The sequence below is a fragment of the Trachurus trachurus genome (assembly GCF_905171665.1).
Source record: "Trachurus trachurus genome assembly, chromosome: 18".
NCBI classification, from domain to species: Eukaryota; Metazoa; Chordata; class Actinopteri; order Carangiformes; family Carangidae; genus Trachurus; species Trachurus trachurus.
Genome location: NC_139909.1, coordinates 25387024 through 25404408, shown reverse-complemented (window position 1 = coordinate 25404408; position 17385 = coordinate 25387024). Strand labels below are relative to the sequence as shown.

At 43.3% G+C, this 17385-nt stretch overlaps 2 protein-coding genes across 2 annotated transcripts; one reads left to right on the top strand and one right to left on the bottom strand.

Moving 5' to 3' along the window:
- Positions 1–1761: 1761 nt before the first annotated feature.
- Positions 1762–3392, top strand: LOC311001793 (uncharacterized protein). Its single transcript, XM_083992947.1, has 2 exons — positions 1762–2369; positions 2449–3392. Exons 1-2 carry the CDS (start codon positions 2294–2296, stop codon positions 2718–2720), a joined length of 348 nt encoding a protein of 115 aa, XP_083849073.1. The 5' UTR covers positions 1762–2293; the 3' UTR covers positions 2721–3392.
- An 8346-nt stretch (positions 3393–11738) lies between these two features.
- nagk (N-acetylglucosamine kinase) lies at positions 11739–15401 on the bottom strand. Its single transcript, XM_083992768.1, has 10 exons — positions 15340–15401; positions 14854–14938; positions 14575–14673; positions 14261–14402; positions 13752–13862; positions 13559–13671; positions 12699–12786; positions 12506–12603; positions 12331–12409; positions 11739–12142 (listed from the first exon to the last, which is right to left on the bottom strand). Exons 1-10 carry the CDS (start codon positions 15366–15368, stop codon positions 11937–11939), a joined length of 1050 nt encoding a protein of 349 aa, XP_083848894.1. The 5' UTR covers positions 15369–15401; the 3' UTR covers positions 11739–11936.
- Between the last annotated feature and the right edge of the window lie 1984 nt (positions 15402–17385).

Below are 17385 nucleotides of genomic sequence, written 5' to 3'. Positions count from 1 at the left end.
AGGTCCAGAAGACACAGAGTATGAATTTCAATACAAACAAAAATAATGAAAAAAGATGAATAAAGATGTTAAAGACAAACACCTGGTGTCAGTCTGTTGTCATATTTTAGTTTCGACCCCTTACAGACCTGAAGGATTCAGTTGTATTTATGAATTCAGACAAGGTCAGTGTCAAACATCATCAGCAGACATCTGGCCCACTTCCCTGTTCCACCATTCATCTCTGCAAGCAAGTTCATCATAAACTAAACTAATTCAATGTACATTATAAACTAAACTCTATTGTAGTTATAATAGTGGGGCAGATAAGCTCATATATGGAAGGAATTGTGCGTTTTAATGACTAAAGCATGAAACTTTCAGCATTTCATCTACATACCCCAAGGTTTAATTTCAGACGTGGAACCACTTTGGTGGCTGACCTTTAGGAGTCTTTAGGGGTCTTTTTCCACATTATTCCCCATTGGAAACCTATGAAAATCTGGGAAGTAAATCATTACCAATAAATTTCTTCATCATTGTGTTTATGAAGGTGTGTAATATCATGTAATAAAATGTTGAAATTCAACTCCAGTGGGAAACCCCCTAAAAAACTACTCAAAGTTGGGGTACCCGTGCAGATTTTGCGAAAATTCCGAAATGTTAAATCTGGCCTTAAGTATCTTGTGAGGGGTCAAACTAGAGGTTTTTCATGATTCTGAGTTGATCGCAAACATTCGTTTTTCAGCCAAAACACTCCTTGGTGGAAAAAAACAGCCACACCCACTTTTCCTGCTCATCGGAACCCCCCCCCCAAACTAATGTTTGCGATCAACTCAGAATCATGAAAAACCTCTAGTTTGACCCCTCACAAGATACTTAAGGCCAGATTTAACATTTCGGAATTTTCGCAAAATCTGCACGGGTACCCCAACTTTGAGTAGTTTTTTAGGGGGTTTCCCACTGGAGTTGAATTTCAACATTTTATTACATGATATTACACACCTTCCTAAACACAATGGTGAAGAAATTTATTGGTAATGATTTACTTCCCAGATTTTCATAGGTTTCCAATGGGGAATAATGTGGAAAAAGACCCCTAAAGACTCCTAAAGGTCAGCCACCAAAGTGGTTCCACGTCTGAAATTAAACCTTGGGGTATGTAGATGAAATGCTGAAAGTTTCATGCTTTAGTCATTAAAACGCACAATTATTTTGCTTATCTGCCCCACTATAATAGAGATAGACCAATTATCAGCATTGGCCGTTATTTTCCACTGATAAAAATAATTTATTTTAAAACACACTCTCCTCTGGCTCTGCCTGAAGTCACCACTCTTGGCTGTGAACCAATATTTGTGTTCGAGTTTGTGGTATTCTACAAAAATTAAAGGTCCTTTGTATCAGATTTTCACGGTGTACAAAAAGAAGCAAACAGGCTATACTGTATTCAGTCTAATTCTAGGTGTGTTATTCTAAAAATTGGTGCCATTTTTTTTTTAACTGCAGTGACAATATTGGTTGATTACTACTAGGTATCTGCCTTGGAAAAACCGTATCGGCTGATCCCTAGTTTATAAACTCTAGAGGTGAATGGGCTCTATGCACAGCTTTGCTACTTCCTGAACTTAATGCTGCTCCTTTGGACAAACTGATTAATCCAGGTGTGTCTGACCATTGTGACTACTCACACGCACACATGGATTAATCAGTGTGTCCAATAATGTAAGACAGGAAACAAAGGAGCAGCATTAAGTTCAGGAAGTAGTGGAGCTGTGCATAGAGCCCATTGGCTGTGAACACAAAAACCACTGGAAACCACCAGACTTCACACTGAGCCTTCAGCAGAGCTTCTAGATAAATGCTAAAGCTAATGTGCTAATATCTATTTGGCTGCAATGGCAAAGCTAATATGCTCATGTGAAGATGGTCTAATGACACGTTCACTATTTACCATAGTTAAGTGAGTTAAAACACTAACAAGAACCATTTTTTACTGTAAACTACAGTATTTATCCTGAGGTGAACATGACTGAAACAGTTGGACCAGCCAACCCACAGACTCATTACGTCTGTCTAAATACACATGGCTATCCTACTCATAACACTCACTGGTCTGATTGTTTCTGATGTAACACATGAACACAGTTCACAGGTCACTGGTGCAGCTTCCTGGTCTTCCTCAGCAGATAGATTGTACAGCAGCAGTTGTCATGGAAATGAAGAGTTGATTTGGTTTAAATTTCAACCCTGAACATCTCCAATCCACCTCCTGAGGAAGACAGTGAACACACCTGTGGTAAAACCAACACTAATGGACACTCTGCGAAGAAGGGAGACGTATTACATAGAAACGGACCTGATACCTGAGCAAGAGCAGAATGATCCAGGTATGATAGATGTTTACAATCAAAACTGAGCTGAATTGACTTTATTTTTAAGTCTTATGAGTTTCCTTTCTGCGTGCAGGGAGTCGGTACACCATCAGAGTGTTCATTATCAACTTCAGGAGTCGGTGTCTGACGTCCGAGGACGTGGACAGCCTGTCGGTGTTCATACCTCAGCTGGAGCAGCGTTTCAGGGGGACGCCTGCGCCCCAGGTGACCCTGATCGCAGACGTCAGGACGGACCGCCTGTGGTCCCCCTTCACCTACAAGGACGAGGACGTGGAGAACGACAGACGCTCGTCCTTGGTGGAGACACCGGCGCGGGTCATGATGACCCCCGCAGGCTTCAGGTAGCTGCCGTCTCGTCACGCCGACGTCACCTGGTTCCGCTTTCACCTTTGTGCTGAAATTCCTCCTCCAGACTTCCTGCCGGCAGACTCCTGTCTCCCATCCACCCACAGGAAGCTCCCATCATGGCCCTGAAAGCAGACCGGAGGAACCGCGTCTTCGCTTTGGAGTCGGAGGCCGGGCCCTTCAACAGGGTGGTGGCCCCCGTCTACAGGGCCACGGAGGAGGAGGTGGCGGGCTGGTTGAGGGTGTCTGACTACACCCGAGACGGCCACATGATCCTGTCGGTGCTGTGCTCCTTCCTTCCTCCTTGTGGAGGAGAGGGAGGAGGAGAGGGTGGGACAGGAGGAGCTGTAGACAGGAAGAGGAAGAGGGAGGAAACTGACGAGGGACAGAAACGTCTCAGACTGTAAATGTCGCAGTAGGGTGGGCTGGGGGGACATCCAATCTAAAACCACCTCAAGGGATTCTTATCCTGATGAGAACTGTTTATTTTCATGAATAAAAAATAAGAGACACGATGCTCTATCCTCTTATTTCCATTTCTACTTAGTGTGTTTACCTACACTTTTAGTTTACAACTGATTATTGGCTGAATATTGAGCTACAGTCATGAAGACTCTACATCAGTGGTGGGCAAACTTTTTGGCTCAGGGGCCACAATGAGTTTTAAAATTGAATGGCTGGGCCAGGCCAGTATCAGATGGATGGAGAGTGTTTGTGTGAACTAATGCCGTGTTCCAGTCAGGCTCTCCCTGCCTCCCTTCCTTCTTCAGCTGTTAACATTTCCATGTTTCCCACACTCTCTGTTATAAACTGTTTTCTTGTCTGTAACAACATCTATTGCACGTCTGTCTGTCCTGGGTGAGGGATCCATCCTCTGTTGCTCACCCTGAGGTTTCTCAGATTTTTCCCTGTTACAAGGGTTTTCCATGGAGTTTTTCCTCAGTGGATGTGAGGGTCTAAGGGCAGAGGATGTTGTTATGATGGGATGTAAAGCCCTTTGAGACAAAGTGTTTGTAAAAACGGGCTATACAAATAAAATTACCTTGCCTTTTGAACCCGTAAGTCACGACTTACGACTCTGTAGCGTTCCAGGCATCCCGTAACTCATGTTTTTCCGACCTGTTACCCGTGAAAATGCACTACAACGGCCGTCAAACCCGTAACTTACGACCCGTGAACTCGTACCAGTTAGTTCACGGGTCGGAAAAACACGAGTTACGGGTTGCCTGGAACGCACCATTATATAAACTACATGTGAAAGCCATTACCTAAATGTAACGCCAGTGACAGGTTAACTCCTGGCAAGTCATGGTTGGCCCACCAGGTCAGGTCAGCTGAGCCAGCGGAGCCAATCAGGCCGCTCTACGTCACTCAGGGGCCGTCTCTTTTTCCCCGGGGACGGAAGAAAACGCACCTGGCACACAGAACAAGCCAGCCAGGCAGCCGTCCACTACTCACGGCACGGTGCTACTCACACATCCACGACTACAGAGATACGGACACGAGAGGACTGAAGCAGAAAGCCAGAGCTTCACTGCAACAGTGGGAAGACAGTGACTGCAGAGGAAGCCGGACAAACTCTTATGTCACGTTCCACCTGAAGAAGAAGCTGGTGAGTGCAACTCATTCATGAAGATGCTAATGCTAATGCTAGCGGGACGCCGCTAACGCTAACTAGCATTGCTAGCTCTGAAGCTCTGATGCTAATTGATGATGCCCCGTCATTTAACAGTTATCTGCCTGTTCGGATGATGTGATGCTGTGCTGCTGCTGCTGCTGCTGCTGAAGAGGATGTGTGCTGGATCTGGACTTAATACTGGTGAGGAACTGTGTGCTTATTGTGGATGCTAACTCATGCAACCAGGAGGAATTGAATGAATGAATGATGATGATACCTGTTCCTTAACAGGTCAGGCTTTTTAACCCTGATGATGATGATGATGATGAAGAGGAAGACAAAGACGAAGACAACACGGATGGCGAGCTACCCAGAAGAGTAAAGACAACTGAGCAGCTAAGACACACACACAGGCCGCAAGCCTGGCTGATCCCCAGGTGGTGTGGTAGCACTAGCTTTAGCCTGTTCCAGTTATTTATGGGTTAACAGTAACTAATTCTGCAATACTACTATACTTGAATCAAGGTCTAAAGTCTTTATAAACCACTGCGTACATTTCTGCTCATGGTATTGGGAAGTGTTGTGTATACCTGAATGATTGTGTGTTGAAGAGTTGATTAACCTCAGCTAAGTCAAAGCTGCGTGGAGTACAATCTCCATTTTTGATAGCACTTTATGCTTTATCACATGGAACCTTTGTATATAGTTTTCTTTTCCAAAGGCCTTTATTTTGCTTAATTATTTTGGTTAATTATTTTGGTTATCAAGTATTATTACTGCACTTTAACGTTTCTGTATATATATATCTTTTTTGTCAATACACATTGTCTCTTTGCAACTCAGTCGTTGTGTGCGTTGTTAATTCTCCATAGCTCCTGAGCCGAACCTCCTTTACATACTAGTCCACATACATTTTGGTATTCTCTTCTACCTATAAATATAATTTGAGTGTATCTTAAGTGCTACATAAAGGTAAAAGAAAACTTACATTCTAATTCCATCCAGTTTCAGTGGGAGCAGTGTTGTTGCTCACCCTTTTTTGCCTGTGCATCAAAGTTTGTGGGCTTTGCTATAATTTTTTGACGGGCCGGATTAAAAAGCCCAACAGTCCACATGTGGCCCACGGGCCTTAGTTTGCCCCTTGTCTGCGCTACAGAGTCAGATGGTGTTGGACCTGGTTCCTCTGAGCCGTACCTGCAGCTTTCATCTGCACTCCTAAAATCTGAATTTAATACTATACAGAGGAAGATTTTGAAAACAACAAAATGCATTTTGAGGCTGCTGTCAACCTCAGACAGCAGCAGTTTCAAATGCACCAGAGAATAATAATATATCATTTTGAAATGGGCCTTTCTGCATTATGAATACTTTTATTTTGAAATGAATCTTGCAGATGGTTATTTTATTTAATGCAGGACTTTTGCCTGGAGTATTTCTACATTGTTTATATCCCTCCTCCACTGCACTACTGCATGCACATTTATACCTCTTCCAAACAGGGGGATGACAACAAGCACATGCACACACACACTTCACTGTTTCCTTTGGGTGCCTGCCAGTGGATGCTTTCCTGCTGTGTTCTGACTCATCCTCAGCTTCTCTATCCTGAGGCAACATAACTGAGAATCACAGACACACATTTACACACACACAGACACACAGGGATTGACTGTTACTTCAGTGAGGAGGGGCCGGTCATGTATGAGGTGGACGGATGTTGAAGAAGAAGCAGCAGCAGAGCAAACAAACTGGTTGATCATGTTTTACTCAAAAAACTTGACAATGTTTTGAAACTGCTGTGACAAAATGTGAACTTCACAGTGAGGAGTGGCGATTCCAGTGACAGAAGCGAGGATACTGATGATAGTCTCTCAGCTGGACCGGAGGCTCAGACTGCTAGGAGGAGACAAATAAAGGATTTATATGTAAGGAGAGCCAGTGTACAGGGCAGCAGCGTAGTGATCAGCACACACACATATGCACACTCTCTATCCCCTCCTCACCTGAGCAGAGTAGCTGGTCTGGTACTCGGTCTGCAGCGGCTCAGTGCAGCGGTCAGTGGGCTGTGCGTGGTCCTGGTCCTGAGGCGGGGGGCTGCTGCCCTGAGCCATGTGAGGTGGGACGGTCTGCACCTCCACGTTCAGGCTTCTAGGGCACTCAGTTCTCCTGCCACAGCTGTGGGCGGGAGAAAACGTCACAGAATAAGAATCTCAAAAGTTCTTCTAGAGGTTAAAGGGATAGTTCAAATTTTTTTTGGCAAATTGGCCCATTGCCATAATCCCTAGGGATTATGGCATAGTATAGTTTTAGGAGTAGGTTCGTTACCTTTAACTGTAAGTGCAAGCTCTTTTTAGAACGGCGGAACAGAGCCGTGAGCTGCTCAGCGCTATGCTACGGAGGCTAATGGGATTTCTTGGTTTCCCTCATCAAACTCATCAAATACACAATCCAACAACTCCAAAACGCTCTGGTGGACAAGTTGTGACCTGCACATTCACCACGCTATGAGATAATAACGGAACGACGGAATCGCGCATCAGCGGTTTTGCATGAATTTACCTCTAAAACAACTCCGTCTCGTAACGTTCCGTTATTATCTCATAGCGTGGTGAATGTGCAGGTCACAACTTTTTCCACGAGTTTGGAGTTGTTATGAGTTTGATGAGGGAAACCAAGAAATCCCATTAGCCTCCGTAGCGTAGCTCTGAGCAGCTCCACCGATCTAAAAACAGCTTGCACCGACAATTAAAGGTAACAAACCTACTCCTAAAACTATAGGGATTATGGCAATGGGCCAATTTGCCAGAATGTTGAACTATCCCTTTAAAAAGCCCAGGTTTGTGTGTGTGTCTGAGACTTACAAGTTGCACCAACAGGACGTTGGCTGAAGGACAACGCTGTTTCCTGGTCCCACGCTCCCCATGTAGGCGCCACACTCCCAATTTTCAGCATCTAATCAGAGGTGGAAATGACTGTTTTCATCCAAATCACCCACTTCTTTGCAAGTTGTTGTGCAGGCAGCGACATCCCAGTCCGTCTGCTCTGTGTTTGGTCTGAACCTCTCAGCCTCACATGATTTTACTCTGATTTTGAGTTTTATGAATCATGGAGAAAAGTGTGGTTCATGTAAGACGAGTGTGTGTGTGTATGTTCTACCTTTGTTTGCGATAATGGGACTGGAGGCCACAGGGAGGTTGAGCAGGTGCTGCAGCCCGGCCTCTCTGCACACAGAGCCGAGGAACTCTGCACAGCAGGCCGTGTCGGACGAAACTACAAACGTACCTAAAGGTGCACAAATATGGAACAGTATCAGATTGACTTCTGTACTTTCAGCCTCTCCTTCATGCAGCCGGAAAAACGTTAGAAGCAACTTAAATGATGAAATCAAAGAGTGCGGATGTTCTCACCTCTCTCATAGAGAACATTTATCTTCCGTCGCGGCTCATCTTTTGCTTCATACTGCGCCAACACCTTTGCTGTCGATAGAAGAAGCTGGATTAGTTCCTCCACATCCGCCGGCTCAGTTTGCGTGTGTGTGTGTTTCAGAGAGATGAGGGAACTCACAGTGCAGCTGACCGTTGTTCTCCACACCAAGTAACCGCACAGCCTCCACATCCTGTGTCCGGCCCTTTGTCAAGGAGGAGCCAGCAACCCCTGTCGCCCCGGAAACAGATTCAGCGAGGATGCCGAAAGGAGACCGGGAAGAAGGGAAGAGGCAACAGGAGGGACGCTGAGGAACAGAGCACAGAGAGGGTGGAGATGTGAATGAAAACGTAGTTTAAAAAGGTTTTGTTTTATGAAACTGTGAATGTGATGTTGGTGTTCACCTGTGCAGGTGGACCATAGCTGCTGTTGGTCGTCTTGTAGAAGTAGTAGTTGAACACAGGCCAGATTTCACGTTTAGTCTACAGAAACAACACAAGAAACAAAAAGGAGGATTAAAATCAATCAGAGACGTCTGTCTGTTCTGGTCTTCAGTCCATCAGTCTGGTCTATCTGACCGGCAGTGGGGCGATGAACACAGGAGCAGGTTCAGGATCAGTCCTGGGGTTCAGCTGGTGGAACTGGAGGTGGCGCTCACTGAAGGGTCTGTAGTCACTGGTGTATGAGGTGGTGTATCTCTCACAGGACTCCTGCTGTGAAGACTGGAGATGCAAGTAAGAAACAGGAGTGAGAGAGGAAATAAGCTTTTTCCTTATACAGCATTTTGCAAACCACTGCTGGAGGAAGAATTCACAATGTTCAAAATGTTTCTTTGTAAAAGTATCACAAGCAAAATGTGCTGTAATATACAATGATACATAATCGTGGTGTTATTATCATGCTCTATGAGCAGCATTTTACTGTGACTGATGAAGGTTTATGTCGAATTACACGGCTACTGACAAAGAAAACAATATGACACAATATGTTAATAACTAAAATATCAAACTACAGCTTTTCATATAGGACTAACAGGACATATAATGGAAAAAAGAATAAGAAAATCCCCAGAGGTTTTTAACGACTCAGAGTTTAACTTTCATCTGCACTCATGGAATCTGAATTTAATTCTTTACAGAGGAAAGTTTTGAAAACAACTGATTAAAAAAATTTGATGTTTGATTTTCATTGAAATAAACTCCACCTTAAATAGCAGCAGAGGGCTCAAAATGCAACAGAGAATAGTTTCATATCATTTTGAAATGGGCCTTTCTGCATTATGTATCAAACTTTTATTTTGATACTTAAACTTAATGTTGCAGATGATAACACTGTCATTTTATTTATGTGCATTTTCGAATCCAGGACTTTTTCTTGGAGTATTTTTTTTACATTGTTTATATCCCTCCCCCACTGTCCTACTGCAGACATGCACATGGAAACCTCTTCCAAACAGGGGGATGCAAGCACATGCACACACACAGACTATACGGTTTCCTTAAAATCAATCAGAGACGTCCTTCTTTACTTATCACTCAGTTCTCTGGTCTATCTGACCTGCCGTGGGCTGATCAACGCAGGAGCAGGTTCAGCATCAGTCCTGGGGCTCAGCTGGTCGACCTGTAGGTGGCGCTCACTGAGGGGTGTGTAGTCATTGTTGTATGAGGTGACGAATCTCTCCCAGGGCTCCTGCTTTGAAGACTAAAGGAGATGCACAGGTATGAAACAGGAAAGAATAAGAATAATAACAGGAATAAGCTTCTACCATACACAGCTGTTTGCAAACCACTGCTGGAGGAAGAATTCAGATCCTTCACTGAAAAGTCCTGAGCTGAGGATGTTGCTTTGTAAAAGTATCACAAGCAAAATGTACCCTAATATACAATGATATATCATTGTGGCATTATTATCATGCTCTATGGTACGAGCAGCATTTTACTGCGGCTTTGATTAAGCTTCATGTGGTTTTACACGTCTACAGTGGGAGTGATTAAAAAAGCTGGGCAAAATAGTCTCAGACAATATGTAAATAACTAAAATACCAAACTACAGTTTCTCACATGAGGACAGATAATGGCAAAAGAATAAGAAAATCCACAGAGGTTTTTAATGACTCCGATTGTAACTTTCATCTGCACTCATGAAATCTGAATTTAATTCTTTACAGAGGAAAGTTTTGAAAACAACTGATTAAAAAAACGTGATGTTTGATTTTCATTGAAATAAACTCCACCTTAAACAGCAGCAGAGGGCTCAAAATGCAACAGATAATCGTTTCATATCAATATGCATTATGCATGGGCCTACTTTTATTTTTGATCTTTAAGTTCATTTTGCAGATGATAACGCTGCACTGTAATTTTATTTATGTGCATTTTTTAATACAGGACTTTTGCCTGGAGTATTTTCACATTATTTATATATCCCTCCCCCACTGTCCTACTGCATGCACATGTAAACCTCTTCAAACAGTTTCCTTAAAATCAATCAGACACGTCTGTCTCAGTTCTCTGCTCTGACCTGCTGTGGGGTGATTAACGCAGGAGCAGGTCTAGCATCCGTCCTGCTGAACTGTAGGTGGTGCTGACTGAAGGGTCTGTAGTCAGTGTTGTAGGAGGTGACGAATCTCTCCCAGGGCCGCTGCCCTGAGGACTGGAGGAGATGCACAGGTATGAAACAGGAAATAAGCTTCTACCATACACAGCAGTTTGTAAACCACTGCTGGAGGAAGAATTCACATCCTTCACTGACAAATCCTCAGTTGAAAATGTTGCTTTGTAAAAGTATCACAAGCAAAATGTACCCTAATATACAGTGATATATTATTATGGTGTTATTATGGATGCTTTATTCTATGAACAGCACTTTACTGTGGCTGTGTTTAAGGTATTGAGTAGCAAAAAATGTAAACAGTCGAGTCAAATAATAAAACAGTGAGTGAAAAAAAAAGTTAAATAACGTTGTTCACTGTGGGAGTGGTTAAAAAAACTCAACAAAGAAAAGAATAACAACAATATGTTAATAACTAAAGAACCAAACTACAGTTTTTCACATAAGACGAACAGGACAAATTAGAGAAGAGGAAAAGAAAATCCCCAGAGGTTTTTAATGACTCAGACTTTAAAGAGTGAATTCTAGAGGAACATGTTGTGTCATGAGGTGAGAGTGGAGTTTGGTAACGTAGCTGTTTATGCCGACTGACGTGTTTGTGCAGTTTGTGGATGGTGACAAATTTCCCTGGAGGCTGCAGACTAACTTACACGGAAGCAAAGTGTTGTGTGTGAGTGTTGTGAGCAGCTGTTGTGTCTGTTGTGTTGTGCATCTTCAACACCTTCTCATTTCAATTCAAAACACTCTGAGAAAAAAAAACAATTCAACTAAAAAATGTGCAAAATAATAAGGAAAAGTCATGTGTCTTTACCTTCAGGGGAATCATCCGATGTTTCATGACTCCTCTGTGGACGAGCGTCACAGCAGCGAAGCTGAACTGAACCGAGGAGCCGGTTCAGACTCAGTGGAATCCTCCTGCTGCTGTTTTCAATCAAATTCTGTTGTTTTTTCAAATGGTATTTATTCTGTTCACTGTAGTGACAGCACATGGAGCTGCACTTCAACTGATGCTGCTCCTTTTTTGCATGTCTGTCCCATCACAACTTCACGCTCTCTGAAATCCATCCCAAGTTATTCTTGTCTGTAAATCTCACTGGCTAATATAAAAGAGATAACTGGCAAATGACTGTTCTAAGTAATCTGAGTCCATGTGGACCTGAGGAAGTGAGGAGCAGGGCGGTGGTGTAACAGCACCATCTACCTGTAACCAACAAACACATAGAGGAGCTGCCAAAAGAATGGACCAAGTTGTAACTTATGTTAAATGAGTCATTTCTCTCTGTGTAATAAGTGGTCAGTATTTTAACATATTTAACATATATTTTGTGTTTTTACTTCACAGATTTAAAACCATGATTTAATTTTCTTGCAAATCAACAGTTTTATTAAAATATGCAAAGTTATACAAAGGTGCAAAGATTTGGAATGAAAATAAAAATGAATTGTCACATAATTTCTATTGTCAGAACAGCAGCTGTTTAAAAAACCACCACAGTCTGGAATATGTTCATCTCAATCAGTCATGATTAGCGTTACGGTTGCAGCTCGGTCTGAACGCCGTGTTCTCATTGGCTGCTGCTGTTGAAGGTGTGTCGGTAGAAGATGTTGGTGTTGGCTGCGTAATCCATAGTTAGGTTGGCACCTGATTTCTCCGCCCCGAGTCTGGCGCCGCCGAGGGCCGAGGACTGCCGCAAAACCAGGAGGCTGTAACCGCGGAAACGGCCTTTGAACTTGTCGGACGATGCCATTTTATCCAGGACCTCGGTGAACCCTGGTTAGAGACGGAGAGAAACCACAACTGAGACTTCTTCTTCACAGTGGCTTCAACTCTTTCTACTGCTGCACCTGCTTGTCTCGGGGCCCCTTTTCTCCATTGCTTCCTTTCCTCCCTCCTTCTCCTGTCCCTACCTTTCTTCCCACCTTCCCATCTCTACCTCCTCCTTCCTTCCTTCCACTCACCTGGCTTCAGGAGCTCCCAGCTCTTCCACACTTGGCCCTCACACAGGATGGGCAGGCCCAGGTCGCCGCTCAGTAGAGGCTGCAGAGAGAAAGATGAGGAGGTTTGGAGAAATTCAAATGAGTGAACACACAGCTACGTATTGTGTGTATGTGTGTGTGTATGTGTGTGTGTTACCTCTTGTGCTGCAGGTAGCACCGCTTCAATATGTTTGGCCAGGGCTCTCCCAGCCTGAGTGAAGACGTACTGACACAGAGCGTCCCCAGCCTCCGCACCTTCAACACATTAACACATGGTTTCACTTTACTTACTAACATTTTGCTCTCTTTGCCTTAAGAGGAGCAGGCGGTGGTGCAGCAGCAGCACCCACCTGCAGCCAGCTTCTTGGTGAAGGAGGCAAAGTGCGACTTCTGGAAGTTTCTGTAGAGGTGCGGCAGCATGCCCATCAGATCGGACACCTGGGGAGAGTCACAGGTTTGTGAGAGCGTTTCCCTCAGCACCTCCCTACTCCAACATGACTATGTTTATGTTTATATGTGGTGACCCCCTGCTAGTCTTACTGGGGTCCATATTTAAAGGGATAGTTCAACATTTTGGCCCATTGTCATAATCCCTATAGTTTTAGGAGTAGATTCGTTACCTTTAATTGTCGGTGCAAGCTATTTTTAGAACGGCGGAGCAGAGCCGCTAGCTGCTCAGAGCTATGCTACGGAGGCTCATGGGATTTCTTGGTTTCCCTCATCAAACTCATCAAATACACAATCCAACAACTCCAAAACGCTCTGGTGGACAAGTTGTGACCTGCACATTCACCACGCTATGAGATAATATTGGAACGTTACGAGACTGAGTTGTTTTAGAGGGAAATTCATGTAAAACCACTGATGCACGTTTCCGTTGGGGGCAGTTTTTCGGCAAGCAGTCTCTGCATTTACCTCTAAAACAACACTGTGCAGCTCGCGGCTCTGCTCCGCCATTCTAAAAACAGCTTGCACCGACGATTAAAGGTAACATTATGGCAATGGGCCAATTTTCCAAAATTTTGAACTATCCCTCTAAAACATACATTTATAAACATGGCATGAATAAGACAAGACAAGTCAACAAAAACATAAAATCTTTACATATAAATAATCATCCTAAATCAAAAAACATACATAAGACACTCAAGTGTACAGTGGTTATAAAATAAAAAGGCAAAACAAAACAAAGAGAAGTTAGTGCTCAGACCTGGAAGTGTTCCTCCATGGCTTTTCTGACATGTGTGACATCATGAGGGGGAGTGGCCAGATTGTCTTTGGCGTCAAACACCGTCTTCACGGCTAGATGGGCGATCCAGTACCCTGAGAGACAGAAAGACGAGTAAAAACTTTACATTCTGCAATTTGGTTGTCTGTTTGTGTTTGCACGTTGTCGTGGTTACCAGATCCCTCGTCGCCCATCATGTGCCCCCAGCCTCCACAGCCGATGTGCGAGCCGTCGGGATTGACTAACTTGCAGTTGGAGCCGGTCCCTGTTATCACGACTACACCTCCTGCAGGACAGAAGAACAGAGTGGAGGGAGCTCAGCGGTCGGACATCCCATGAAGACAACGATGGCTGAGTCTAATCAGGCCATAAAATATATGACGGTCCTACAGCCGCACCTCAAGAGGGTAAAGTATCAACTGTCGCCCTGCTGGGACTCCTTAAGGAAATGATTTCAACTCTATATGTTACTTTCAAATGTAAATTTAAATAAAATGTGTTGCTATTAACATGTTCTATAGTAGAATATGACATGCTAAACATGGTTATGAATAAAAAAATATAAGACGCTGATTGAATTTAGCCAACACACAGAAACACACACATAGGCCTACACATCTTACAAATGTAGTTTTGTGTGGAGGATTGACAAAATACACAATAGAAAATGTTGGATGTTGTTACCACGATCGCTGGCGGTTGCCACGGCGCCGATAGCATCAGTGGTGATGAAGTAGTGCTGGCTGAGACTGGGGAAACGCTGCTTCATTTGAGTGATAATTCCTTCAATGGCGTCCTTTTGCTCCCCTCCACTCAGAGACATACCCTACACACACACACACACACACACACACACACACACACACACACACACACACACACACACACACACACACACACACACACACACACACACACACAAAATCTGTGTTTATTTCTTCAGCAAACACTTTCATAAGAGGTCAATAAAAGTGTGTGTGTGTGTGTGTGTTGCTGACCAGTGAGCGCAGCGGTGTGTTTGGATCCAGGCCTGCCTCCACCTTGGCTCTCTGGACCATGTCGTTGATGGTTTCTATACATTTGTCCACTCCAACCAGCTGTGGACACACAACAACATCTTGTAGCCTAACGGTCATATTATGATAATCACTCAAATTAAAAAAGAAAAACTCCATCTCATGCACTAAGGAAATGTATCAGGCAAGTAGGAACCCCATCGCTTTTTCTTTACCACTTCATGTTTCATGCATTTCTCTAATAAAACTCCTCCTGCTCACCCAGTGGTTGGTGGATGGTCCGTCGGTCTCTGCCAGGATCTTCCCATCTGCTGACACCAGAAGGGCCTTGGAGTGGGACCCTCCACTACAGACAGAGGAGACAAACACACTGTTAATACATTTTCTTCTATTCATTTGTTGTGGTTGATGTATTAACTCTTATTTATACGGGTATTTTGAAATGCAGTGAAACAATTTAAATATACAGCCAACTAGCCTATATCTTTTAAAGTCAACTGTACATTTAAAGAAATGTTGCTCAATCCAAACCGATAGTGATCATGAGACCTGCAGGAAGCTGGAAGCTTCCTGGTGTCCCCCGGTCCGACTGTCATGGTCACAATCAAACTCTGCTGATACGTTACTCTCTGTGTGACGCCAGCGAGAAAACGAGTAACAGCACGAAACACACACAGACCTTCATTTATAACTCCTAAAAACATAAATAAAATACTATTTAAATAGTGTATTTTAACTTATTCTCACCCCTCTACTCCGCCGAACACTGATGCCATGTCTCAGTTCCTGTTTTGGTCCCGTCCAGCCAGTCAGTGCGCAGATATCGCGAGAACACAGTAAAGTTTCCATCTGCAATGTTAATTTATAACCAATAGATGGCAGTGGTGTTTTATTCTGTTTTCAAGGATGCAGCTTTTTAAATCACCCACAGATACATGGTTTTAGCATAGACTGTGGGTTTAAGTTATATGATCATGTTTTGAGACAGTGGTCCCAAAATGAGTCAACTAAATCCTTTATCTACAGGAGACCACGTCTTTATTATTTTTTAAGAAGGACAACATATAGGCCTATGAATAGTTTTATCAACAAAGTCTGAAGTAAAAGTGACTACAGCCACCATATAAGACAGTACAGGCCTATGTATTGGACAGGTATCACACCAAAAATTACCAAGCACAAGTGTGTTGCGTTGTTGTGTTATAAAAATAATACAGTGTCAAATGTATTATCCTTTCAAATGTAGTGAAAGAGGGGAAGATTACACTCAATAGCCTAATAAAAAGTACAACTACCCAGAAACCGCATATACAACACTCAAGTAAATGTAGCCTACCCAAAGTGACATTCCACCACTGAATATACTCACTAAGGTTTTTTATGATGCCTATATGTTAGAAAAATGAACAACGGGGCAAGAACAAAAGAAAAAAAGTTGTTGTTGTGGCCAATTACAAAAACCATTGTGAGTCTTGACTCATGGTATAAAAATCTGTGCTCGCTGTCAAGAACAACACTGACAGAGATCTCGCTGCTGGCTTTCAAGCTGAAAACAGGAACATTTTGAAGTGAGCTGCCAGCAGGAGGCATCTGCAACACATTAATTTGGGGCCAGTTTCTCCTGCCAGCACGGGCTGCTTACAAAATACTATCATTCTTTGGCCAATCAAAAGTATTTTTCTAGTTAAAGTGAAGAAGTAGTAACAGTGAATGAGCAGGCCGCTATTACGCTTAAACAGTAACAGCATCTCTGCATGAGGCTGAAAGCCCTGCTGTAAAGACTTCCAGTTTATGTAGGCTACAGTTGTAATCATTAACTGTTGTTCCGTCCATTTATCATATGTCACATCAGTCATATATGTTGCATTTGCATTAGAAAGTGCGTGTGTCAGAGCTGAAACCATCAGAGAAGTTACACAAGAGTGAGGAGGTGGGAGGAGAGGAGAGGAGAGGAGAGGAGCGGCTGAGTGCGCTGCGCTCACCACGCGCTGCTCACTCCTCCTGCAGGACACAGCTGCGTCAAGCGCCACACACTCTCCACACAACCGGATGTTGTCATTTAAAAAGTAAAATGCACATCTTGTCAACATCTGTCATCTACAACATATGCATATTAGATATTAAATATTTTCACTTTAGAACATTGTAAAATCCAGAAGCAGTAGTACGGGTAGGCTATCGCTGCTAATATTTGCCCAAAATATATAATTTTACCAGGTGATAGGGGTTACTGACAACGATTACCAGACATACAGTAGCAGACAGTCATTGACAAAATCATCTGAGTTAAATTTGATGTCCTTTTCCCCCCTTTACACTACCCTAACCCCCTATCAAATTACGATCATATTCAGTCAAATGTATTATTATTTTTTATTTGGGGCCTGGGGTTTTGGGCATTTAGCGAGGCTGAGCATCAAACAAAGCAGCTTTGGGAACCTGCCCTGGGGGCCTAAGAACCTCAAGTGAGGGGCCCATGGACTTATTATTATGGACTTCCTGGTAGCTGTATAACTAAGTTGTTAAACTACCCAGCAATAAATCTGACCCCGATTTCAGGTTTCTGTTTGTCATTTGACTGACTGCTATAAATAGATAAATAAAGTAAAGTATGCCTTTATTCATCCCATGATCCCACGACGGGGAAATTCGCAATATTTTTGTTTCTTTATTTTATTTTATCACCATGGTTGCACTTTTTTGTTGCTTGATGGATCATTAAATGTTTGTTGCATCCGTCAATCTCTGGTGGACATTGCCATTTTTGATCAGTGTGCGAGCCTTTTCCTCCTG